The sequence below is a fragment of the Elgaria multicarinata genome, chromosome 2 (assembly GCF_023053635.1).
Source record: "Elgaria multicarinata webbii isolate HBS135686 ecotype San Diego chromosome 2, rElgMul1.1.pri, whole genome shotgun sequence".
NCBI lineage: Eukaryota > Metazoa > Chordata > Lepidosauria > Squamata > Anguidae > Elgaria > Elgaria multicarinata.
In genome coordinates, this window is record NC_086172.1 from 74,822,390 (window position 1) to 74,850,303 (window position 27,914).

Genomic DNA, 27,914 nt, shown 5'->3' on the forward strand with positions numbered 1-27,914 from the left:
CTGCCTTCCTCATTCTCCACTTTCATGTTCCGAGTTGCGCCCTTATGTCTTATGAGAGTCATGGGAGTCGTAGTTCTAGGCTTGCACCTTTCCGTGGACTCACTACCCAGCGTGCACCAGGAAGGAATATGCGCCTTTCCCCAAGATGGCGGCTGCCTGCCTTCGTGTGCCCGGTAAGGGTGACTGTGGGGAGGCTTTGAAATGGATCTTGGTGGGGAGTGGATGATGAGACTTCGGGGAGGAAAAAGGGATCACGGTGGCTGCTGATTTAAATGGCCCTCGGGTGGGGCAACTGCAGGCCCGGGCGAGGGAATGTTGTGGGATTGCAGCCCAGACTAGCAGCATGTATGACTTTCCCCTACTCTTTTTCTTTCCTCACAACAGTCCTGCGACTTAGGTTAGACTGAGAGAGAGTGACTGGTTCAAAGGCACCAAGTGAGCTTCATGGCTGCGTGGGGATGTATACAGTGATATCCCCAGACAAGGTCTAACACTCCAGTACCCCACACTAGATCCCGATTGTCACTGCACGCACGTCCTTTAATGCTGCTTTCTTCCAAGTCCTTTGTCTGGAAATCCAAAAAGGAGTTTATTTGTAGGCTTGTGGTGAGACGCTCTGCCCTGTGGGTTGTTCCTCCTCATTAGATAAACAGAAGCAGAGACAGACAGTGTTCCTGTGCCTGTAACAGTTATATAGAAGTAGGAAATCACATTTTGGCATGTATTGGCAAGTAGCAGTGCTTGTGTGCCAAGAAGAACTTTGCCTTCTAAAATGCCCTGACCTCTTTTCTGCTATAATGATCTACTTAATGTATATTTGTAAGAAACAACAAGTAACTTATACATTATCCATGCACTGAAACTTCTATGTGATTTGTGTTTTTTTTAAATCTCTTCGCATTTTCATCTGGTCACCCTACCTGATACTATGTTTTATCTTCTGGCCACAATTAGTTATGACACAGGTATCTTAAGGGGCAGGCATGTTAAAAGACATTTTGCAATATGCTCATGAACACAGATATGATGGATTAGTTACTTCATTGTAGTGGTTAGAGTGTTGGACTGGAGAGACCCCGCTAGGCCATGAAACTCACTGGGTGGCTTGGGCCAGTCACTGACTCTCAGCCTAACTTCACAGGGTTATTCTGAGGATAAAGTGAAGAGGAGGACCATTTCTGCTGCCTTGGGACTTTTTGGAGGAAAAGGCAAATGATATCTGTAAAAAATAAATAAATCTGCTATGCATGTTTACTTGGGAATAAGTCCCATTGGGTATGAAGCCTACCTTTGAGAACACATGCATAGGGTCAGGCTGTTAAGCACAATGTTGTGTACATAAGCTAAAGAAGGGTGAAAATTACAGTTACTCAGTGCTTACTTATTGGAAGGATGTGTATTTTAATAGTTGTGAGTTCAGAGCCCAGCAAAATCTTGATAAATCTAGATGAAACTCTTTTATTAAAAGTGCAATTTCATGATTGTAGTATGTCCCCTTTGCAGGCCTTCTTTCTGCCACTGTGAGCCGAGCTGCAGGCTTAATTGTGTCTTTCAAAACGTCGGTCAGATCGTTTCATAGTAGCCGCAGGGCTTTTGGAGAATTGCCCTCAAAGTCACAGCCTAGTGAACAGGTCTGTGAAGCAGAATATATCCCCACAAAGAAGGCCAAGAACCCCATGAAGGCAGTTGGCATTGCTTGGTGAGCGTTGCATTATCCATTTTGTTTACAATCTTCCTAGGACCCCTAATTTACTGTCACACTTACAGGCTATGATGTTGGGTAATCCTATTTGACAGAAGGACTAAGGAAGCCTTGCATTACATACATAGGCCAAATTGGAAAGGGTAAGGAAGATATTAGGATCATATGCAAGAATGGCAGGAAGACATGATTTGGCCCAGACCAAAATTTGTCTGGCAGCATCTAGTTGCCTGCTTACATCTCTGTGCCTTCTGCAACTGGAATTCCATGTATGTTTTAGCTTAAATATTATTTTCATCTTCCCAGGGCCATTGGTTTCCCTTGTGGCATCATCCTTTTCCTCCTCACTAAGCGAGAAGTGGACAAGAACCGTCTGAAGCAGCTGAAAATCCATCAAAAGATCCATGCATCCAACAAGGGAGAGTATAAAAGAGAACGATACAGGGCAACATCACTAGCAACAGAAGAACTTATAGAAACGAAAAACTAGCCCTGGGGTGCAAAGTTGCTGGCACTCTGTACTCCTACCATGCAGTTATTGGCTTCAGCCATTCACAGATATCCTGGTGAATTCCCTGTACCTACCTGGGGCACGATACAGGGCTGTACAGTATATATAGTGAACTGATTTTTCATGTTACCTTTGCATGAAATTTAGCAGAGGTTATCAATAAATCCTTCATAATCAGTACCCTTCAGCATTGGATATATCCTAATAGAAGGCGAAGAGGCACAGCTTGCTATACTTCCAGACCAGAAAGGGATCTGATAGGTCTGGGTAAATGAGAGATGAGAGCAGGGATGCAGAACCTCTTTTGGCCCAAGGACTGACTTCCATTTTTGGGAAGATCTCCTGGGTAGAAGGGGTGGGTGAAAAACAACTAAGTAACTAAGCCTAGGGGGCAAATAAAGTAACTGAGCCTTAAGAGAGGCATTTGAATGGCTTTTTAAATGGGGGGAAAACACAATAGCTGCCAAGCTGCCAAATGATTGGTGATTTGGGGGGGGGGGAAGGGGTAGGGTCAGGAAGGCATGGCCTGGGAGACCCTGGAGAGATCAGATGTTGCCACTGAGATTGTGTACTCCTGGACGTTAGAGATAATAATTACAGATAGATACAGGAGGCAGTAGCCAACAGGGCTGCTGCACTTATGCAAGTGGTGCAGCCCTAGTGGAAGCAAGCCTTTAGCTCAACAGCAGTAGCATAAACATATCTTCTCTATAGGTGGTACAAAAGGTTGTGAGTAGTCAATAGTTTTCAGTTCTCATCACATTTCTTTACAGTAAGACTGGCCGCACGTGAGGCCAAGTCACATCATTCCCAACTTGACAAATTGTCATAAAAATAATGCATTGAATACTTGAAAACTTATGAAAGCTGATTCATTGGAGATGCTTGGAAGGAATCCATGTAAGCCTGTTTTTCTATACAGATTTGAGTGTGTTGTGAATGGATTGACCCCATAAGCCAACAGAGTTAGAAGTGCTAAAGCCATTGATGTCACTGAGCTTTGTGAGACATCCACCACAATATTTAGTTTCCTAAAAACTGGTGGTAAAATTATTGCATGGCCCTTTTTAGAGAATCGGATCATACGTAGGGATAGATTGCTACAATGAGCAACTGCTGTTTGTAACCACTGTTGATAATCAGATATATTGTTACATCACTTCCACACAAAGTGCCTTCTGCTGTCCTTACATGCCTGTAAAAAATGTTCATTTCACTTAAGGTAACATTTGGCACTATCACCACTTAAACAGCTTCCAATAACTTTCCTAATAGCTAGGACAACCTAGCCATATCAATAGGGTGTGATATAACGTAAAAGGAACAAATTTCTCCATAGTCCACACATGTAACTGACTAGACATCACATTTAGGGAATCATTAAATAGCATGGCTATGTGCAACTTTTCAGTGTCTTCCCCAAATATTGGGATTTTATTTGAATGTACATTTTTGTCTGATAATGATTAGTTGTGTCTCTTTTATGAGTTTTTTTTTAAGAAGTGGAACTTTTTATCACCTGTTGATTTTGTGATGGGAGCAAATAAAATGGGGGCTTAAAAATGGTGCTTCTTAGTCATTGCTATTCAGTGCAGTGGATGTATTTATTTTATAAGAAATGAAGGGATTATGTGATATTTTTCTATGCATAGATTCCATCCCCTTCACATATGCAATGCAGAGTTGAGACTTCTGTATGCACAAACAGGTCCAAGAAGACTATTGGGAAATGGCTGTACATGGCACCCACATCCAGCCCATAGGGCTTGTACATACACAAAATAATGCACAATTGGTGGCTGGATCAGGATTCCTATGTGTCCTGCATCTTCATGGTTGCCTATAACTTTTACTCTAGGCGGGTAGGGAAGCAGCATGAACAAGGAAATCCAGATCATGAAATTGTCAACCAAGTTTGATCTGTGAACATTTACCCATTGGTCCTCTTCTAAAATCAGGCATGTTCCTATTGCTATGAGCCATTCCAATTGTATCCCTCTTTTCACCTCCCCCAAGGGCAATGCACAAAAGGATTTGACCATTTGACCATCTTTGCCTAGGTCCAATCTGGAGATGGGGTGAGCAGCGTAGTGATCACATTTGCAGATGTTACCAAATTATTCTGAATGAGAAAGAAATTCTGAAGAGCTTAAAAGAGATTTCCCCAAACTGAATGGGCAAGAAAATGGCAAATGTGATAACTGTAAAATTCTGTGTATTGGGGGTTGGGAGTGGGGAGGCACACAACTACATATTGACTGATGGGGGTTGAGAGTTGGCAGTGACTGACTGGGAAAAGAGATCCTGGAGCTGCGGTCGATAAATCAATGAAACAGTTGATGTTAACATGTGGCAAGTATGAAAAAATCAAATTCCATGCGAGGGATCACTTGGAAAGGGCTCAAAAATAAAACTACTACTATCATGTATTCATACAAAACTATGGTATGATCACACTTGGAATACGGTGCACAGTTCTGAGTGCTGATCAGTGGGGTTGGAGCAACTCTCATACAAGGAACAGTTTTAATGTCGGGTGCTTTTTTAGCTTAGAGGGAAAAGCAAGTAAGAGGAGGCATGCTTGGGTTCTCTCTCTCTCATGATACTAGAATGCATCATCCAAGAAGCTGAATGGTGAGATTCAGGAAAGGCAAAACAATAACTTGTCACACAACAGTTACTATGGAATTCTCTGAGGCAGGATGTAGTAATGGCCACTAACTTAGATGGCTTTAAAACGGGATTAGTTTTAAAGCTAAATTTGTGGCTACCAGTCACATGATAGCTATATGTTACCTCCAGGACGAATAGCAGTCACTGGAGAACAACTGCAGCAGAGAACTACCGCACTCATGTCTTGTGTGAGGGGTTCCCACACAGAGACAGCCACAGTAGGAAACAGCGTGCTGGCCTACATAGGCCTTGAATAGAGCTCTGGTTATGGAAGACAGTGGATGAGTCAAGGCCTCCTTGTGTGCTTAATACAACCATCCCCAATCTGGCACCTTATGGATGTGTTGGACTACAACGCCCCAGGACTGTCTCCAGGTATCTTGGAGCCCTAGGCAAGGTGGTGGTATAATACTCCACAATGCTATTCAGTTGTATTGTTTATTATGTCATCCCACAAGAACAGATGATCAGCTTATTGAAACCTCTATATTTATTTGGCTTTTACTGCAAGACACAGTATATTTCTGAGATGCATGGTGCTAAACAATGCAAAAGTGTAGGCCCTGATCCAGAAAAATTAATTGCACTTAAGTCCCACTGAAACCATCTGAGCTTAACATGCACTGTGGCTAACTTATCTCATTGATTCCAGTGGAATTTTAAGCACAGCTATATCTGGATAGTGGCCATGCAGTTCAGTAGGTAAAAGACTTTTCATGTAGTATACTATTTTTCATATATGTAGGACATTATTGAGAGCATGGACAGACAGAAATCTTTTATACAATCCATACTCATTACAATAGGATCCCTGCAAAGAACAGATCCATGCGCTGGCAATGGGGAGAAAGGCAAATAATCTTCTGTTCAGAAAATAATGTCTTCAGAAGTTGCCAAGGAATAATTCTGGCCTTTGGTTCAGGAGCCCAGTCCCTAACTTCTTCTCCCAAGCCGTAAGAATGCGAGGAAGATGTAGATTACATCTACGTAGATCTGGATAGCTCCAAAAATGTAATCCTCAGGACTGATTGCAAACCTCTTGTTCCCCAGAAGCAACTGGGTATCATAAGCCAGGAACTGTAGGAAATCACAAAAGAAGCAATTAGTCACGTGGTTCCAAAAAAAAATCATCTAATGCTTCCTTTCTGTGTGTACATATTATAGTCTGGGTACAGCCAAGCATCACTCTAGTGATTTTGACAAGTCCCACTTAATTTCTCAACGGCTTCACATCCACTCAAAATGTGGCTGCTTAATATAGCTTCCTTAATGTCCTGTTTACATTATCCGCTGGCTTCTGTGCCTTTTGCTTCAGAATAACTTTTCACTGACCAGAACAGAGGGATGTTTTGGCTTCAAATCTGTTATTCAACATGCAACACCAGCATAAAGAACAACCACACCACACCCATAGAGAGTGACAATAATCCCAATTGGGATAAAAAGAAAATAAATTAAACACTGTCAAAGTAAAGAATAAATCACCTTTGTATGAAACTTTTAAAATATTTGGAAATGCAACGATATTACATGTGTTTAAAAAATTAAGGATGCAGCTCAGCTGGCTGGTTGATGCTGGGAGTTGTAGGACTTCTGTCTAAATATGCATAGGGTTGCAGCCTAAAAAATGTTAAAAGGCCTGAGTGAACAAAGTTTGCCTGGTGCAAAAAAATATTACCCTCTATGCCAGCTGGGATACCCCTAGGGCAAAAGTGGGCAGACTTCAAGCTTGCGGAATCTACTTTGTTTTTTTACTTGAACCCTGATATCTTCCAACTGAAGCCAGCTACAAAATAGTCACTCAGTCGGGCTGATGTATGCTATAAGGAAGAAAGAGCAGGATGCTTTGGACCATATGCCTAGCGCAGGAATTTGTGATCAGTACCAGACATAAGAACATAAGAAGGGCCCTGCTGGATCAGACCAAGGGTCCATCTAGTTCAGCACTCTGTTTGCACAGTGGCCAACCAGTTGTCAACCAGGAACCCACAAGCAGGCCATAGGCCATAGCTAGACGGGGCGAAATCCCGGGGCGATCCCCGGGATCATCCCTTTGTGTCCACATGACGCACAGGGGATCTCGGGATCAGGGAGGGATGATCCCTCCCTTGCCCCAGGATCTCGCCCTACCCTTTAGGCCTGGTTTTTCCATGTTCTCGGGCTGAGCCCGAGAATGCAGAACGTGTGGCCGGACACCACGGTTTGTCCCAGCTCCTTGCGGTTCCTCACAAGGTACTGGGACCCGCGCACAGGGAGCAGAGCTCCTCAGGAGCACTGCGCCCATCGGGGGTGGGGTGAGCAGGGAAAATAAGTTTTTTAAAAAAACACCTACCTTCTGTGCACGAGCGCTCGTGCACATCTTCCCCTTTAAAAATAAAAACAAAATGGCGGGCGTGACACCTCTCCCTCAGCGGTCGTCGCGCGCAACATGTAAACAGAGGGGGGATCTTGCAATAAAAACATCACGAGATCTTCACCCCTCCGTTGTACAATAACAGGTAGGTCTAGCTAAGGCCATAGATGCAACAGCATCCTACCACCCATGTTCCCCAACAACTGGTGTAAACAGGCTTACTGCCTCCGATACTGGAGGTAGCACATAGCCATCAGGACTAGTAGCCATTGATAGCCTTCTCCAGGAACCCAAGCTCACAAGCCCAATCACACAGATATCCACTTCCTGGCTCCTCCTTGCCTCCACCTCAAAGTGTTACTTTTCAGCAACTTATTTCAGGAGGGAAGGCCTTTTAGCAGTTGCTATTTTAGGGAACTGGGAATCAGGAACTCTTGCCAATTTAATGCAAATCACCTAGAGATCTAACAGTAGATCTTGATCTACCATCTGCCCACCCCTGTTCTAGGGAAAGTCTCAAGGAGCCACCACTAAAAAGACTCACTTGTTGCCACTCTGCCTATTTCATAAGGAGGGGGCATTTCAAGAATTTATCTCATCACAGCAGACATTTTACCCAGCAAACAATGACTAGTTTCCTCACTTATTTCCAATGTCATTTGTAGACTTTTTCAGTTTATTGGAATACATCAAAGCAGATGTATTAAAAAAAGCAGATCATTAAAAAAAATCCCAATTTCATTTGCATGGTTGAACATATTGGTAATTCCAAAGCCAAGGCTCTTCATGTTCTGACACTAATGGGGAAGGACTGCAGCTCAGTGACAGAGCACCTGTTTTTCATGCAGAAGGTCCCAGGTTCGATCCTTGGCAACTCCAGTTAGGATTAGTCAGAATACTGCCTGAAACCCAGGAGAGCTGCTGCCAGTCAGTGTTGACAATACTGGGTTAGATGGACCAAAGGTCTGATCCTGTATAAACACCAGACACTTTGCAAGCATCTCCCAAAGCAGCTCTCCTTGGATTTAGCCCACATCTATTTGCTATGAAGATAAACTGTATAGTACTGTCACCCAAGCCATTTTTGACTGAGAAGTGAGAATTTTTTTAAAAAACAACAACAACATAGCAGTATAGGCTATGCATCTAAAGAAGTTGGGCAAAATTCACCCTCCAGTACTGTCACTGCTTTTGTGTCCCTTTAGCTTAAATTGCCATAGAGTAGTTAGTCTGGATGCCTGTTGGGTGCCAGCTTCTAACAGGTGGTAATCCATCAGTACAATGCTGAATTGTTGCCTTGCGTAATCATACTTTCTGTAGCACACCAAGAGTTGTATCCAATGGCAGTCTAACTTAAGGGCCATTCATTTCAATGGGTCTACTTTAAGTTGGGCTAACGTTGGAGATAACCCCATGAATTGTCAAAATGCTGCACACACACACATTGTCTTAGGAACAGGTATCTTAATAATTCATACAACAGGATCTAACGTTTTACTAACCAGGGTGAAGGCAATGGCACACAGGGCCGAATAAAGCATGTCCAGCCAGTATACCTGCAAGAAAAGAAGGCAAGAACAAACGAGTTAAACCTTTACAAGGAGAAGTTTAAGTGGTTGCTTAGCAGGATCCCTCCTGACATTATCATACAGAGAATATCCTATGAACTAAAGGGCTTTTTAAGGCAGCAGCAGCAGATGATTAACCTGAACTTCAAAACGGGCCTCAGCCCAAAAGAAGGGATGAAGTCCTTAGAAAAGGGAAACCCAGCGGGGGCATGCATCATTCACCACCTCCCAACTTTGTGGCCAGGGCTGATCCCACATATGCCAACCCTAACCCTTGCTCCAGCCCCTTACGTAATTGCAGGTCAGGACAACGGTAGTGAAGATGCCCGTCACCATGACCACAATGGCCAGGATACAGAAAAAGCCAGTCCAGGTCGTCAGATCCACCTGCCAATGAGAATGACACATTATAGAGCAAGCTCCAATATCTTCTTGCCCAGTCATTTCCCATCATTTCATTTTATTGCCCAAACGTGAATGGATCAGAAGCTCTGCAACCCATCAGCCAAGCACTCCCGGTACCAGATTCTTTTGGAATGCATGGCTGATTGCTTCCATGTGCCTCTCCATGGAAAGCTAGCATGTAAGGCAAAGGCATTTAGCTGAGCAACCGCTGCATGTGCCAGTTTTCTACACGCACAGACCATCTTCATATAGAAGAACATTCAGACCTCAAATTGCCAGCTTCAGTTCTAAAGTGGTACAGTCCCAGGAGGTCTATGGCTGTTAGGCCAAAGTCATGATATGAAGGACCACGTATCATTTGGGCCAGGTATACATTGTGTTACATGACCAGGAATTTCAGCTAAGTGGCCTTTCCCACACAGCATGTTTTTGCCCTAGCAACATGCCCTGCTCATGCAACTGTGGGGGAACCAGACAACGCTCTTAAAAATCATGCTTGTATTGTGAGGATGGGATCCAAACATGCTTAGTTAAGATAACTACACTTTCCACTGCAGAGCGAACACCCTTCTCATCCACTGCTTTTGGTGGCTGGGGAAACCACTTCCTTTCTCCCAGTTAGAACAACAGTTGCAGTACCATATTATTCATTGGGGAATGTGATTGCATGAATGCCAGACACTTATTAGCAATAAGGACACATTACTCCTCCCTCCATCCGTGCCAGCCCTAATTTGAAAACATTTAAAAACTATTTTTAAATATTTTCTCCTTATTTCCTCTTAAACTAAGTGCTTCCCCCACCCCACCCCTGTACAATAAAAATTATGGATTAGAATCTTGTTCTACATTAATAAAACCTGAACACAGGGAAAACAGCCCACTCAATAGCAGACCTGCCTTGCTAACTTATTTAAGATTATTTCTAGGCCACCTTTAAGAGTGGAGCCCTTTATGACTCTTTCCCCCTTGTTTAACTTTTCAGTTCTAGGACGCAAACTCACTTTCTCCTGTGTTGGATCACACATACCAAAAAAACAGAGAGGGAGAGAAAAGGGAAACAAAACAACCTTGCAAATAGGAAATCCTTCCAGTGTAGGGTAATTCCACCCCATCACACACATCAAGTCTACCTGCACCACCTCCCCACCCATAACATAGGGACAGAATAGTGCTCTGCCAGTGTGATAGGGCTAAAAGATCATTTTTGTTTTGGGCCACATCTAGAAAGGCCTACATAGGGCCCATTCAGAAGACACCTTAAACCATGGCCTTAACCACAGTGGTTAAGCCAGAAAGCCACACCGTGTTCAGAAGACACCTTAAACCATGGCTTTAATCACAGTGAATATGGCTTTTTGCTTTATTCACCATGGTTAGAGCCATGGTTTAAAGTGTCTTCTAACTGGGGCCATTATGTATCACTATAAACATAAGCCACATATGTTTTAAGTCTAGAAAAATTCTGGAGCTAGAGTTAGATGAATTTAAAACTCCTTCCACCCCAACAGTGGGGATAAAATGATTGGGGAAGTCACATGAATTAAAGGGAAGTTAGATTAAGGAATCAGTTGTGCTTTACAGAAAGAATATGAGGAATAGGACACCATAAGAAACTATTAAATTATACTGAAAGAACAGGCCACCTCACCTTTGTCTGGAAGGAGAAAATAGTGACAACGATGGTTATAATTGCTGTGATTGTCATGGCAAGGATTACAACCCTGGTATTGTGCATGCTGCAAACAAAGGGTTAAGAACTTTGTTTGGGATTACATTAGATTGTTGTAACAGTTTTACTATTATATAAAATCCAGAGAAAAGATCAACGGGGGGGGGGGGGGGGAGAACGTAAAACATAATTCCAGGCTTATTTATAACCCCCCACCCCCAAATCACCTTCCACCATTGCATTGTCAAATATATATATATATACCCATAATTTTCTTCCCTCCAAAACAAAAATGAACATAAATTTGAATAGAATCCACTTGAATAGTGCAATTCTATGCATGTTTAACTCAGAAATATGTCCTGCCATGTTCAAGGGGACAAATTCCCTAGTAAGTTTGTTCAAGATTGCTGTCTTAATATTACATAACTTGTTGCTGTATTCCCTTCTGGTACCTCTCATACTTTTATCAACCAACTCTCCATATCAGACATTGCTTTATAAGTTGCTATAGAAATAAGTTAAATAAAAATACTATTCAGTATATTCAAATATTTCCACATTTTTGATATGCAAAGTTCTCCAGACACAACTTCAGGGATTACTGATTAAATGCAAAGGGTGAAACAGGTCGTGCCTTAAGCATCCGGAGGTAAGATCTATTTGTACCCACTGTTTAGTCTAGCTGGAATCGGCACAATCTTGATTTTGTTTGCAAGTGTCATGGGCCGAGTTAGAATGCTTGATAATACTCAAAAATAACCCTCTGGCTCTGATCCAGAGAACGTGGGCAACTGCATGCATGCAAGCTTCTTTTTTAAAGTCTAAATCCTGTAAATCATCTGTTTGGCAGGCAAGAGGGAACAGGGGTGAGATTCATTACAGCTCTTGTCCTGTGCCAATCAACAGGATTTCAGGTTCTTCAAACTAGATGTGTGCCTTTTGGATTGAGCTGGGGAATTATGCATGCAGTACATGTTTATACACGTAATTCCCCACCCAGCCAGCATAGACTAAAGGGCCACATTAGATGTGGCTTTAAGGGTGCAGTCCTATGGTCCCAGGGAGGGTACTTTAGGGGCTCATAGAATTTTGCAGATCTCCCATCTGAAAACAGATCCAAAGCCTTCCTCTTCTCCTGACATGACTCTCGAATGGGGGGAGGGGAGGGAGTGAGACCAGCCCTAGAGCTGGGATAATTCCCCCACACACACTCCAGCCACCTTTTGCATAAATTCAGCAGGGCTTTAAATTTAGCACTTCCTCTGCCATGTATCCTCCCTCTCCTGCTGGTGTTGGATTGCTCTGCCCAAGTGTGGGATATACATTCTTATATATAAAAACAATTCAGCTAGAGACCCAATCCATGGAGAAACTGACTTTTGTCGGTTAAACCAGACACAATGTTAAATGTCCAATTGCATTTGATAAGTCTAATTTGCCCACTGAAAATAAAAGCGGGGGGGGGGGGTGTCGAACAGGATCAGGACCATCAAACATGTGGAGGGTCATTAACCCTTCTCACTTTGCCATGGTTCTGATAAAAAAAACACCTCTTAAAGCCACTATCAGCTGCAGGAGGGAAACTTCCATTGGTGGCAACAGTGCAAACAGCTGGCAGTTGAGGGGGACGGGACGGGACACGCAGTTGCAATCACAAGAGCAAATCCACTTTATGTAGTACCTGGCAATGGTGCCCAGCATGTATCCCATGGCCATGGTCTAGAGAAAAAAGAAACAATTAACAGAGCTTCACCTAAGCAATGTCTCTAGATCTCCTAGATCTGTAATGCCTGGAAGGCGGACCCTTCTATGTTACTCCACCGCAGCCCCTATTCCAACTTGTTACAGCTATTATGAAATCATGACGAGGATAAACAACAAAGGAAGAAAGCCCAGAATGTCTTCTCTTGCTACTACATGATCTGTGGCAGGAAAGAGCTATCCTGCTACCCTGGCAAAATGCAGCTAGTTTCATGAAATAAAAGGTCACACCAATGGAACTGTAAGGTGGGAAATGCCGGATAGACTTGATAAACAAGGGCTGCTTCGCTCATGAATGTGTCCCACCTGACATCTCACAAGTTATCACTTGATGACTCATGTGATCTACCGCTATTGCAAATATTGCATTGGTGAAGTGGACGACACAAAATTCAGCTTTCTTTTCCCAAAGTATAAGTTGAAGCTGTTATGCTTCCCCTTTGGTATAGGAATGTTAAAACATTCTCAGAAGAACTGAACATTCATAACAGTTCAGGATCCTGCTTCAATCATTAAGAAACTCTGTACAATTAAATGTGGGTGGAAATGATGGAGTCAACGCCTTGAGTAATGAGGGGAATGGACTCTATGATTGGCTGGCAGTTTCACGTGTGTCTAATGAATTTGGCTATAAACGATGTAATGGAAATATGCTCCTTGGGATTTAGAGAACTTCTCCATGCCCAACATAAAGAAACAGAACTCTTTCTACAAGGGAAGGGTGTAAAAAGCTTCTACATCTTGCTTATGCTAAAACCTGAGGTGCTTCCCAATGAACAACTCCTAGTGCTATCCATTAGGCAGGCAGCCATTTTGTTGTTCCCTCCTTAATAGAATTTGTTGTGCTAAGGAAGAAGATGGAAGGGACTGTTTACGGGGGATGGGCTGACCCTCTGTAAAATTTTGTTTGAAGCAGGGTGATAGCGTGATTAAAAACCTCATTGGGAAGCACCCCAAATGTCCTTTCTATCACCTGTATTTTGTGTGAATTGCTCCTCTATACGAAGGAAAAAGAGGAGGGCAAGGTAAAATGTACCCGTTTGGCCTGACAGCCAGATGAGGGAAGACAAATACAATATTCTCAGCAAACTACCCAAACATAAGGAGGTAACACATTTTCTGAGGATGTGGCCATTTTCCTGCAAGTGTTTTCTTTATACATAAGACCAATTTAAACAATTAATGTTGCTTGAAGGCTTGTGGCAAGCCAAATACGTCATTGCTACTTAATGTCCATGCCAGACCCTTCTTCCACCACCATGCATCTCCCCATATTGGGAACTTCATATCATTCCAACATATTCAGCCCAAATCAGCACCGCAGTTCTACTTACAAAAATCGTCATAAGGATTATGTTCCATGGAAAGCGTCTCCTGAAAAAGAGCATGAAGAAGAGTCAGAGTCTATGGTCAGACTTCTTGGTAGTGGCACCCACCCTCTGAAATGCTCCCCCGCATGTGGTCCAAGAGGCAGAAACCATGGCGAATGTTAGATGCTTCTTGAAGATGCACTTGTTCGCTCAGGCTTTCCCTAACGTGTAATTGCACTTTTATTATTTCTGTAATGTTTTTAATATATTTATCTTTTTTTACTGGCTTTTATATTGTATTGTGCATATTCCTTATGTAAACCGCTTACAGAACTTATATATGGTATATAAGTAATTTAAATAAAAGTAATAAAGAAATGTTCTGTTCCACACAATAGCAAGTTCTAGTTCCTGCAAAGTAGAGCAGAGCAGGACAAGGTGAAGCAAAGAAGGGAGAAGTCCAGGTTCCAGCAAGGCAACGGTTCAGGATTGAACTAGCAACCTGGACATAGCTATGTGTAGCTTGGGCCGGAGACTCCTAAGAGCCAGGCTGAAACATTGGTTCAGCAGCAGCCAAGCTTAGAGTGAGCCTTAGGCAGAGCTACAGCTTGATCTGGGTGGGTGGTCCACCTTTGGTGAGAGGAGCCTCAATTGAAGGGGCCTAGACTGCTTTATCAGCTGTTGACTCTGACAGATCAGGGAAGATCATGGTTCCACTGGGGCTTCTGGGCTGGAATCCTCTGAGTCAGAGAAAGGCAACACAACCTCCTTGGGCTGGGCAGGTATGGGCAAAACAGGTTCCTTGCACCAGCGCTTCTAGAGTAGTAGGAACATCCAGGGCTGCCTATGAGGGCAATCCCATCTCCCACTCCCAGTCCCTCCTCTGGATCCACAGCCTCAACCCAAGAAGATGGGAAGTTAACACCGCACCACCCCCATGGCCACAATAAAGTCATTCTAGAGAACACAGACCTGTTCCTTCCCATGCCTTACCTGATTTAACCCCCTTGTCCCTCCTTGGTTTAATTTTGATTTGGACCTAAAACTATTCTTCAGCTTCAACCATTTTGAATGAAGAGGGGTGCCTGGCACCAAAAGCAGGCACTATTTTTATCAGTGTCTCTCTCTCTCTCTTTCGTATTAATGCCCCTAGCTCCAACCTACTGGCAGAGAAAAAAATGGCAGGAAATCCCATCGTCAGTTGTCTTGCAAAGCCGCACCTCCACACTGTCAGAATGCCACCTGTTCCCTCCCTCCCTCCCAGGATTCCCAGCAAAAACTGCACCCACCATTTTGTGAAAATACAAAAGAAACCAACAGATACTTACTGGATGGTCCTCCAAAAGACCAGCACCAAGTAGGTAATGAAGAATACAATGCTGAGGATGGGAGGGAAAAGACCATTATTGCCTATTTAAACTGGCTGGTTGGCAACTGTAAATAATAAACAGCTTTCTAAATTTGGGAAATCCTTCACAGTGAAGGTCCCTCATTGCCTCCTCATACCAGGGGGGTTGAGGGGGATGATCGCGAGATCGTTCCCCTCGTCTACACGCGACGCGCAACATCCCAGGAGGAAGAGGATGTCACAGCTGCCATTTTGTTTGTTTTTTTAATCAGAGAGGAGCGCAGGAGCACGCCCGGGCAAACTGTACGTTTTTTTAAAAAAAACTCGCGCTCCTCCCACCCCACCCCCGATGGCCACAGAGCTCCTGAGGAGCTCCATGCCCTGGCTCCTCGTGTTTACTCACGTAGAGCCGGGACAAAACCACGATGGCAGGCCACATATCCCACTGTCTCGGGATCATCCTGAGACCACGTGAAAAATTGAAATTGAAGGGTAGGGCGATAACCCGGGCTATCACCCCGTCTAGACATGCCCCATGAAGGGAGACAGTTATAACTGGGCAACACCCAAGAACTGATTATCTATCTATCTATCTATCTATCTATCTATCTATCTATCTATCTATCCAAGTTTCATCAGAGTTACCAGGCTCTGGGTTTCCAAGGCAGAAGATGCTTCCTTTGGGGAAGGTTACACCATGCTACCAAAGACACTCTGTACACAACACAACTATGAAACCCTAATGGAACGATAATGATGGAAGAGAGAGCAGAAATAAGTCAAAGAGCTTTACATGACACAGCTTAGCCATCCAGTAGAGCAATCTGTCCTGGCAACGGGTCAAGAGTGGTATTTCAACCTGTGTCAGTATAGAGAAGGATACTTACTAAGATACATAGTACAGTTCGATATGATTTTTCACATAACCATTCACAGGGGCTCTGCGGAGGAAGGAAGACATGAGATCAAGTATTATCAGGGTGCCAGCCTACTTTGGGCCAAGTCACGCAGAAGGTGCCATGTCCACTAACAGTCTTGCGAAGGTCATCAACATCACCACCACAATCATTGTCGGAAATCTAACACACAATCCTGCTTTCCCCACTAGAATTTGGTGAACAGAAATCATTCACACCATGTTCACACCTTTGACTTGAACTTTGGCTACCACTCAGGGCTCCTCTCCAGCTCTAACCATGAGAACAACTAACAAACTAAGGGCACAATTCTATGCATGTTTAGAGACAGAGGTAAAATTCCCGGAAATTTTGAGGCTATAGAAGAAGAAAAAAACTGGGTTTTTCCCCCCGGGGTGGGGGGTAGACACAGAAATTTGGGGAAATTGAAAAATAAGCAATACTTATCTTTTGTGCTCTTTTTACAGATCTGAACTCACTTTGTTGCTTTAAGTCAACCTGGTGCCCTCCAGATATTTTGGATTTCAGCTCCTCTGAGCCTCAGACAGCATGGCCAGAGGTCAGAATGCTGGGCACTGTAGTCCAAAACATCTGGAAGGCACCAGAAAGCAGCCTTTCTGTTCCTAGATTTATTTTTATGCATAACCTAGTTTGCTCATAAAATTATTATATTTTAAAAAATTAAAAGTAAACTCAATGAGTAAATTTGTATTTTCTGAATAGATTTGAAGTACTTTAAATGACTGTTACAGCATCAGAAACTCAGGATTCTGAAAGCACATTTACTGCCAGTAATGCAAATTGACGACTCTACTCACATGTTGGGAAACTGAGCATAAATATCTATCAGCAAAATATACTTTAGATCAATAATTTTAATAAGAAATGAAAGAAATGTGGTGAAAATCTTACAGAGAGGATTAAAAAAAGCATGTTTCCCATGGCTTTATTAACTCCACACATTTTACATCTCTAGTCTTTCTATAAAAGTGTCCTTATTACATCGTTTTTAGAAGTCATGGGGAGGGGGAGTAAAAGCTGGGTAAAAATATATAAAAACTTTGTCTTAAATTCTAGATGAAAATATTTCATAATCCAAAGCTGTTCAATTTTTCTAATTTTGGGGTGGGGGGTGAGGAAAGGTCCTCGAGGGGAGGGGAATGCTTCTCCCCACTGAAATTTTCCAGTTCTTTTCCAAGCCCACACATGTCTGCTGGGAGTGGTGGGAGTTGTAGGACTTTCTTTCCTCTCTAAACACGCAGACATCCTCTCCAAACATTGTAACCTAAGTAACTATTCATTTATTTGTGAGTATTTTAAAATCATTTACATTTAGAGGGTTTCAAGTGGTATACACAAAACCATGTACTTTTCGTATGCTGCTACTGAAACAGATGCACCCAGATTTCCATGATTCAATTATGAATTTGCCACCCCCATGTGTAGATTTCCAGCAAAAGCAACCCCAGAAAAAAGCAGGGGGTTAGGGGACAAGTGGTTTCTACAATTCTGCTGCAATGCACTGTGCACGCACAACAGTGCAAAGAAAAGGGAGAAGCCCTCACAAAGTGGAACAAGCAAGAGGAAAGGACCTAAAAAAGTAACCGTAAACAAGGATGATGCATTCAAACGAAGAATGAAGAAACAGTCAAAGGCTGTATAACAATGAACAAATTTAACAAAATGAATGAACAAAGTATACAATGTCTATATAGTATACAAATCAGAATGACAATAAATCTATAATTGCCCAGTAGCACCCTCCTACCCATGTAAACCACCCAGAGAGCTTCGGCTATTGGGCGGTTTAAAAATGTAATAAATAAATAAATAAATGTTCCCCAGCAACTGGTGTAAATAGGCATACTGCCTCTGATCGTGCAGCTAGCATATAACCATGAGAACTAGTAGCCATTGTCAGCCTTCTCCTCCAGGAGTTCGTCCAATCCCCTTTTAAAGCCATCCAAATGGGTGGCCGACAGTTGCACAAGAAGACTTACACAAAGGTGAAGATTGCAATAATGCCCACAGTCAACAGTATTTGGAAAGTGATGATGCTATAGACCTGGATGAGAAGACAAAGGAGATGGGGGTAAGGGCAGGTGTGAATGCAAGGTAATATGTTGCTGTTTGCATCCAACTTAAAGACAATGCACGTATTTGCATACATTTTCATTGTTTGCTAAATTTTGTTATTTTATTTATTTGTTTGTTTATTTTACTTGGCATTTATATCCTGCTGAGCATAGTAAAAATATACATTTATATTCTGCCTTTCCCCTGCTCTTGCAAGGAACCCAGGGCAACTGACATGTTCCTCTCCTTCTCCACTTTATCCTCACAAAGCAGTGAGGCTGAGAGTCTGTGACTGGTCCAAAGTCACCCAATGGGTTTCCATGGCTGAGTGGGGACTAGAACCTGGATCTTCAGAGTCCCAGTCCAACACTTTTGCCATTACACCACACTGGCTTTTCGTAATTGGGTTCCTCTTGTTTGGTGATGTTGTGAGAGAGCTACCCCCATGTGAAAGGAATTTTTAAAGGTGGACCCATTACTTCATCTCATTAAGCACCAGAACATCACACTTCATCCGCAACCCTATTCAGACAGGATTCTGTAGTCTTCTCTTCAGGCTTACCTTGCGAATGAAAGCTTGACGGACGTTCTTTTCAACCCAGTAAGCAATGCGGAAGCCACCTTCCTCTATACAACTCCTGTCATCTGTCAAGACTAGATGAGAAAGAGCAACATTAATGAATAGAAACTTACAATCAACGATCTGGATTAGTTAAATTATAACCGTTTTTGAACACTTGAATGGGGCTAACAGCAATGCGTGCGAATTCAGAGCGCTTCAGCCCTGCCGTCTCCTCTGTGGGGTACTGGTGGAGGGTGACTGTCTGAAGAGGAGAGCCTCCTCTATCCATCTGACCGCTCCATGCGAGCCAGAGAGCAGATTTGCTCCACTAAGTTCTCCTTCATTTGTTTATTTCTTAATGTAATTTGTATTCTTGCTTTTAACTTTGCTTTGTGTGTGTGTTTTAAAGCAGGGTTCAAAACAATATAAAAACAACAGCAATAATAAATGATACTACATGAAAATCTGTATCATCCTAAAATGACTCTTTGGTCTCCTGATTCATAGTCTCCACTTTGGGGGTTGTCTTGTCTACCCCTTCCCGTCAACTGCATACATCCGTTTCCATCCCCAGGGTCCTGCATGGGTCCCCCTGTCCCTTTTGTTGGGGGTTTTCTTCTTTTTCTTACCACTGCCAATCATTCCTTCCAGTTCTTCATCTTCACCCCAGTGCCTTCTTTAGCTACCCTGACTCTCAGCCCCCTCCTCTCTCAGACCTTAGCCTCTTCTGCCTTACCAACAGTCCTGTATTTAACCCCCTACACTCCAATCCCAAAAACGCCTTTCCTAGGCCCAATGCAAGGATCCCCCATCCCCCTTTCTGACAGGTTTCTCCACCACCCACCTTTCCTTCAAACACCCCACCTCTGGCTTCCCTCTCTGCATTGGCACCAATGGGAGCTTTCTTCCCAATGAAAACAGCAGCTTCAGAGGAGCAATTTTTGTCAGGACCACAACAGACCTGGAAATGGTTAAACTCTCCCTCCTTGTTTTCCTGCTGCAGTCCCAATAATAATTAACTTACCCTCCCTGGGGGTATTTCCGGTTAAATAGCCATGTACATTAAATACATATATAGTGTCATATCTAGTTTGGCCTTTAGCTTACCTAGTACTGGGTCCCCTCCTCACCCTCCAAACTCTCAGCTTTCCTACCTGCCAATACAGTTTCTCCTATCTCTCAACCCCATGCAAGATTTTCCTCTGCCAAATTTATTTTTATTTTATTTATTAATTAATTACATTTCTATACCGCCCAATAGCTGGAGCTCTCTGGGCGGTTCACAAAAATTAAAAACATTCAAAGTATAAAACAACAGTATAAAACCATAATATAAAATACAATATAAAAGCTCAACCAGATAAAAACAGCAGCAATGCAAAATTACAAATTTAAAACACCAAGTTAAAATTTATTTATAGACTGTTAAAAAGCTGGGAGAATAAAAAGGTCTTCACCTGGCGTCTAAAAGCATATAATGTAGGTGCCAAGCGAACCTCCTTAGGGAGCTCATTCCACAGCCGGGGTGCCACAGCAGAGAAGGCCCTCCTCCTGGTAGCCACCTGCCTCACTTCCTTTGGCAGGGGCTCGCAGAGAAGCACCCCTGAAGATGACCTTAGGGTCCGGGCAGGTACATATGGGAGGAGGCGTTCCTTCAGATAGCCTGGCCCCAAGCCGTTTAGGGCTTTAAATGTTAATACCAGCACTTTGAATCCGGCCCGGACCTGGACTGGCAGCCAATGAAGCTGGAAAAGGACTGGCGTGATGTGGTCTCGTCGGCCAGTCCCTGTTAGTAACCGTGCTGCCCTGTTTTGTACCAGTTGAAGTTTCCGGACCGTTTTCAAAGGCAGCCCCACGTATAACGCATTGCAGTAATCCAAACGAGAGGTTATCAGAACATGGTTAACTGTAGCTAGGCTATCTCTGTCCAGATAAGGGTGCAGTTGGTATATCAGCCTAAGCTGATAAAAGGTGCTCTTTGCCACTGAGCTCACCTGTGCCTCAAGTGACAGTTCTGGATCCAAGAGCACCCCCAAACTACGGACCCGATCCTTTAGGGAGAGTGCAACCCAATCCAGGACAGGGCAAACATCACCTCGCCGGACAGATGAACCACCTGCTCAATCTTGTCTGGATTGAGTCTCAGTTTATTAGCCCTCATCCAGTCCATTACCATGCCCAGGCACTGGTTCAGAACAGCCACTGCCTCACCTAGGTTTGATGAAAAGGAAAGGTTCCTTCCCTCACAGAAACTAGAGTGTACTTGAACATGCTCTCGCACCTTCAGCACCAGATGTGCTTTCATCATATGGGGGAGGAGGCCTGAGTTCCGTCATTTTGTCATCATACGGGGGAGGAGGCCTCGGTTCCGTCATTATGCCTCAGTGTGGTTAACAGCACCTGGAAAACAAGGAGGTAAAATCTCACCAGTCTCTTCTTTGAATGCTTAACTATATATATGTCACATTCTGCTAGATCCTGCAGAGAGCTGTTTCTCACTACATATATACATACAGAGAGAGAGAACACGTTGTGAACTGCATCCTCTGTGTATGAGCTAGTCTAAATATTATTGTGTTATCATAATGATGTATTGTTTTATCATTTACTATAAACCACTTCAGAAATTTTAAAATGGGAAGTAGTATATAAATATTTTAACCAATTAAGAGCACAGGAGTTGCAATTTTTCAGAAAACTTGCTTCCTTTTATTGACTTTCGGAATGCTCAATTTAACCTGGATATTAAAATTTGTGTGATATCTGTGGTTACTTCTTATTTTTATTGTTCATGTAGTAATTTGTTACATTTAGTTTATATATAGTTTATTTGTGAGATATATATATACATACGTATATGTAGTTTATTTGTGAAAATAATGGCCTGCCTGGCTTCATCACTGCTCACTTTTAGATGGACAGCTTTTTGTGCAGAATTCATATGCTGTTGCTGCCTTTTCAGATTCTTAGCTTTCATTTTTGGTTTTTTTAAATTATTTCATTGTTGTAAATATTTTTCTTTACGTTTTTTCATTCGTGAGTGTTTTAATGTTGATGGCAAGTCAGTTTGGAGACTGGATATAAATATCGAACAATAACAAAACCACCACAACTCTGCAAGAAAAGGAAGTTGCTGCTGGAGGATCACTGGGTGCTGCTCTCTCCTCCACTGCCTTGTCTAGAGAGTTGTTTTTACTCCGTTGCTGCCTCAGCCTCTTTCCTCTCTCAATCTCCTCAAACAGCTCCCCTGAATTTCCTCAGAACTTTCCCAGTCCATTCAGAGAGAACTCACTTTTTGGTCCCCTGCCAAAATGGGCCATGCTCCAGGAATTCCACAGGGACTTACACTGTGCACAGGAGAACACCTCAACTAAGCCACCAGAGTGTGGTGTGCAAGGGTCCCAGCAGGGCTAATGTCAAGGGTAGGCCTGTTTGGGCACCTGCCCAAGGCCCACACTCCAACAGGGGCCACAGGTGAGCCCTCTGGAGCTGCTCCTCTTCTTCAACATTGCAATCTGCTTGCTCACTTGCCTCTTGCTCTGGCGGCCCAGGCAACAGCAATGGTGAGAAGCAGTAGATGCCACTGCCTACTTGTTCAATGGCTCTCTCTGCAATGATGAGAAAGAGGATGAGGAGCAATAGCAACTGATTAAGGTTAATGCATTCCGTTAACCATTTTGTGGTTAAGCAGCATGGTTTAGCGTGTTGTCTGAAAAGAGTCAATGCTGATAAAAAGGTAGACTCAATGGGCCCGTTCAGAAGACATCATAAACCATGGCTTTAACCATGGTGGTTAAGCCAGAAAGCCAGGCCATGTTCAGAAGACACCTTAAACCATGGTTTTAACCATGGTGAATAAAGATTTTTGCTTTATTAACTATGGTTAAAGCCATGGTTTAAGGTGTCTTCTGAACACGGCCTGGCTTTCTGGCTTAACCACTGGGGTTAAAGCCATAGTTTAAGGTGTCTTCTGAACAGGGCCAATGAAGGTGGGGACCAATTGAGCGTGTCTTGCCTAATGGCTCTCAAAACCTGGACATGGCACAGGATCAAAGAAGCCCACACAGAGGAATAAGGAGAAAGCCTATAATGGAGGAGTGGCAGACTGGACCCCAAAATTTGCCTGGGTACATGCAGGACACTTCACAAAAAGGGGCTACCACATGTTCTTTAAAACAGTGTGAAGCCAAGTTGCCGCTAAAGATAAAATATTGGTTGGGTGACACAAACTTTCTTCCTATTTCCCTTTTTCTGTTCACTTTTTTTTTCATTTATTGAAAGATGTTTACCCCGACATGAAGTAGTAATACCAAACATTTTTGCAAAAATAAAATTGGATTAGGTTTGTTTTAACCCAATAATCTTACCTTAGGGCAGTGAACGATAAATGGCTACTGCTGCCTGCTATCTGGACAAGCCAGGTGAGTACATTTTCCCAAAGTGAGTGCTCCTATAGCCAGTCCTGTTTAAAGGTATAGTCACCCTTAAAGAACTGTGCTTACTCACATAACCAAAGTGGATACATCCTTAGAGATTGCTGAATTGGAGCACATTACCACATACTTCATTATACTTACATGGTTAGAGAGAAAAAAACAAGGCTCTATATTTATGTATGAAAAGCCCTGTTCTATAGTATTTTCTCCTGCTTTTGTATATGGGTCTATTAGTGCCACCTTTGCACATGTCTAGCTTTTGTATAATGAACTGCACATTTTCTATTGCTACATTACAACAGTTGGGTGCTCTTTAGCATTCGATTGGGGCATCTGAGAACAGGGCCATATCTAGGAGAGGGCAGAGGGACCTGGCCTGAGAAACAAAGACCCATGCCCCATTAGGAGGTCACAAGGGTGAGGGTCGTAGACTCCATGCTGTCTCTTCCACCCCATCTAGGCTGTGCCACATCACTCCCCCTCCTGCTTAGGAGCTTGTTCTGCTCAGCCTGACCCTTCCTCCTCCTCCTCCTCCTCCCACTATCACCAACCAGGATTTCTGGATGCTGTGCAGTGCTTAGGCTTTTCTACCAAGTCCTTGTGGCAGGACCTCAATCTGACTGCTCAGCCTGTCGAGCTCACAAGATGGTGAGTGCCACAAGATGACAAGTGCCAACAGCGGTGCAAGCGTCCCAGCCAGCCACACTTCCAGGAAGTGCCTGCGACCTCAATACCCTGAGTGGTTGCATTGGAGCTGTGTGGCATCAAGAACCCAGGGGCATGATAGGACGAAGCAGAGGAGGGTTGAGGACCAGCAGTGCAAGCTCCTGAGTGGAGCAAGAAATGATGTGACACAGCCTGGATGCTGGTGAAAGAAACAGTTAAATGCTGGCTGGCTCAGCTGCCTGTCACTCTGCCTCAGCCAACATGGTTTCTTCTCCTATAGTAGAGCGGCTTAATGACAATTTCTGGCCAAATCGTGCACATTGTGATACAACTGTGAACTTTGGTATGGTGGTATTTACGACCATGTAGATTAAAATTAGATATAGAGGCATCTCAGCAAATCATCGTAACAGCAGCCACCTTGGAAAATGGCACCCAAAATCCAGTTTTCGCACAATAAGTCTATTATTTGTAATCTGACAGAAAAGATGTCTTAGTACAAAATTAAAGGGCATAAAATTTGCTACAAAAAACTCAGTAACAATCTTTTCATAGGAGCAACCCTTCTCGAGATATAAAGGTTTTATTCCTACCCATTTGTCTGAGAAATCAACAAGATGCACTATCTCACCCACATTTCAATCTTGCACTTAATACTCAGCTAGAGTGGCCAGTAAGTCAAATCAATGTACACAGCTTATTTTCCTGCTCAATACTTTCAATAATCCCCAGTTTTCTGTACCTCCCCTGCTAGCTCACTTTTGCACTATGTCTTCATTCTGTTCCAACATGCACGATAAGTTATGACTCCTTTGTCTTCGTACCCATATCTGGATGCTTCTAACTCTATATGGGGAAAAGTGAAAGCAGAAATGTACTGAGTGGGAGGTTAGAATTTTTATGTTTCCTTGCTTGCACTTCTTTTTGTATAACTGACTAAAGGAACCAAAGTTAAGAAAGCCACTGGACATGGGCACAGGGTGAAGTCTGGGTCACAAAAACATCCCCATTCTACAGAACTTGGGTGTGGGCTTTGACCTCAGCCCCCAATGGAGAGGCTTACACAACACAAAGTGCCAAGTGAAATGAGTAGGGCAATATTTATTGGATGCTGCTCACTGCTCCGTGAATGAATCAAAACAACAAGATAAAACAAATCCACAGTCCTGCAAGATCAGGGTACAAGTACATTCTGGCCCCAAACGTTAATGGGCACTTGGTGCGATGGTTAGAGTATCATACTAAGGCAGGATCTACACTAGTGCTTTCAAACGGTTTATAACAATAGTGACAACTGTTGGGGCCCAGAATACACTCCATATAGTTTTCAAACCATTTTGCAAGTGTCATACCCTGCTTGGTGTAGATCTGGCCCAGGATACAAATCCCAACCCAGCTATGGAGCTCACTAGGGGGCCTCCAGATCTTTTGGTCTTCCAATTCTCATCAGCCCTAACCAGGGCCGGATTTCTGTACAAGCTAAACGAGCTACAGCTTAGGGCCTCACATTATGAGGGGCTTCGCGTTAGAAAGAAAAAAACGTTTACAACATTGCCTCTGATCGCAAGTATTAAATCGCGTAAAAATGTTTTGAATGTGCTTTTTCTAAATTTATACTTCATTAATATAACTTTTGTTATAAATGGTTTAAATTTTTTATTTACATGTATTGTTCTTACCAAAAAAACAAAGAAAATGTGCAAGGAATAATTACATTGTGCTTTACAACTAATTTATAAATTATAACCTTATATTATATTGTTTAATTGTGTTATGTGTTTGACAAACTCCTATAGAATTTGCACACATATAACTTGCATGTTTAATACCTATATTACATGACTATCAAATTCCATTTAATTGTACAGCTCGTATTTTGCATTTAATTTTTTTATTATTTGTTGAAGAGGGAAGGGCCTCACTCATGTTATAGTTTAGGGCCACAACAAGTTTAAATCCTGCCCTCTGGCCTTAACCATCAGAGGCAATGGTGAGGGACTTGTAGGCCTAAACATCGGGAGGGCGTCAAGTTGCTCATCCCTGCCTTTAGGGCCTAGGCCAATCGCTGGCTTTCAGCCCAACCTACCTAACAAGGTTGTTGTGAGAAAGAACAGGGAGCTGACATGTATGCCAGATCTACACCAAGCAAGATATTTTTGTGAACCGCCCAGAGAGCTCCGGCTATTGGGCGGTATAGAAATGTAATAAATAAATAAATATGACACTTTGAAAACGGTTTGAGAACGGTATATACCGTATGTAGTGTGTCCTAGGCCCCAACAGTTGTCACTACTGTTATAATCCATTATAAAGCAGTAGTGTAGATCCTGCCCTGCTCTCTCCTCCAAGGAATTCAGAAGCAAGTATTTTGCAGGGATGGAGTAGTCTCACTCATTTGAGTTCAACTCTCCAAAGTAAATTACACTGGGAAATCTACGCAGGAATTTGAATCTGAAATCTCGCTTGGCATTCATGCCCAACAGCCACTAGCAACCCTAGTCGATCAGTCTACCACTAAGAGGGCAGACAGGGTATGGTGTGGCGGAAGCGAACAAATCGGCCCATCTCGCAGGTATGGTGTTAAAATGTTATCAGAGCAGTGTGAGATCTTGGGGAGGTCTGATTGGAGGAGCCTCCGCCAGCACAAGGTCGTGGTCCTTTTGCCCACTGAGTGCCAGGATTGTCTTTGAAATAAACTGGGAAGTTACTACCCTCAGGTTCAAATCTGAATATAACCCCCAGGCAGTTCCTGGGCAAAACCCAAGTAAGCCCTACTTAGAATAAACCCACTGAAATGAATGGGACTTAAATTGGCCATGACTAACTCAAGTTCCGTTTATTTCAACAGAGTCTACACTAAGTAGGATTTATGTGAGATTTTGCCACCCCAGTCCCAACACAAGAATTGAATCCGGATTCAAGATCCAGACCTACTTTAGAGATGTCTCCATCTAAACCGAAATGATCCCCTCCTGCATAGTAGCAGCCCTTTGTTCCTGCGTGTGCCCAACTCCTTGAACCGATTCCCTGCGTCCTTACCAGGCTGTGGCTCTCTTTTCTCTCGTTGCCGAACTCTGCCGATCTTGTTTTCTTTTCTTTCTTTTTTTCAATGAAAGCCGCAACAGTTCTTTGATAAAGGCGGGGAAGTTCCGAGAAGTGACGAGGAATGGGCGGAATGGGGGTGGGAAGACCGCGGGGCTTTCCACCACCTTCCTATTGTCTGGAAACCGATTATGGGATGAAGCGGGAGCGCCCCCAAGAGGCGAGCTGAAAACGCTGCAATCTCTCCATCCATTGAGCGCTCAGCGGGGCCTCGAAGGAAAAGCATCACCGGGATGGGGAGGGGGGACGCCAACATCCAAATATGTAGCAACAGATTCCCTCCTGGCCCACAGGCCTTCTCCTAAAATTATGTAGCAGCTAGCACCGCTGGAGCACAACACAAGGTATCATGGGAAGGTATTTCGGCGCTGTGTCGCAGCTTTTGAAGGCAAAAAGGCCATGATCCCAAATGGCGGAAATAGTGTCAACCTGGGGTAGGTCCTTCAGATATTTTGGACTGTATGGGAATAGTGCACTGTCTCTCTGCAAGACTTCTTGTGTAATTAGTTGTGTTAACAAGGAACTGGTTCAGACTAGTTAGGAGACAAGGTATGGCCAGCTCCAGAGAAGGAAAGAGCTCCATGCAGCACAGTAACTGAACTCTTTATTTCTCAATAAAGTTGTTTCTATTAAAAACAAACCAGGAAGACTTACCTCTTCATAGAGAAAACAGACTACAACTCCTATCAGTCCCAGACAGCCATCGGTCAGGGATAACAGGAGACGCTTATCCGCGGTGAAAATGGTCTCTCCCCATTGTGTAAACAACCCGTAACACTCGAAAAGGGGGGAATTCCATCTTAGAGATCACTCGGAAAGGGATCTAAAATCAAACTGCCAATATCAGGA

The 27,914-nt window shown here is 43.3% G+C and overlaps 2 protein-coding genes across 2 annotated transcripts; one reads left to right on the forward strand and one right to left on the reverse strand.

Moving 5' to 3' along the window:
• The first annotated feature begins 104 nt into the window (after positions 1 to 104).
• PNKD (PNKD metallo-beta-lactamase domain containing) lies at positions 105 to 3,779 on the forward strand. Its single transcript, XM_063116734.1, has 3 exons — positions 105 to 173; positions 1,504 to 1,699; positions 2,009 to 3,779. The coding sequence occupies exons 1-3, from the start codon at positions 146 to 148 to the stop codon at positions 2,190 to 2,192; spliced, it is 408 nt and encodes a 135-aa protein (XP_062972804.1). The 5' UTR covers positions 105 to 145; the 3' UTR covers positions 2,193 to 3,779.
• A 1,581-nt stretch (positions 3,780 to 5,360) lies between these two features.
• On the reverse strand, positions 5,361 to 27,069 carry LOC134393610 (protein lifeguard 3-like). The gene is made up of 12 exons (XM_063118668.1): positions 27,003 to 27,069; positions 21,143 to 21,261; positions 18,862 to 18,953; positions 18,224 to 18,288; positions 16,194 to 16,247; positions 15,287 to 15,337; positions 13,983 to 14,022; positions 12,569 to 12,606; positions 10,864 to 10,951; positions 9,099 to 9,194; positions 8,742 to 8,795; positions 5,361 to 5,963 (listed from the first exon to the last, which is right to left on the reverse strand). The coding sequence occupies exons 2-12, from the start codon at positions 21,234 to 21,236 to the stop codon at positions 5,820 to 5,822; spliced, it is 816 nt and encodes a 271-aa protein (XP_062974738.1). The 5' UTR covers positions 21,237 to 21,261; positions 27,003 to 27,069; the 3' UTR covers positions 5,361 to 5,819.
• Positions 27,070 to 27,914: the final 845 nt, after the last annotated feature.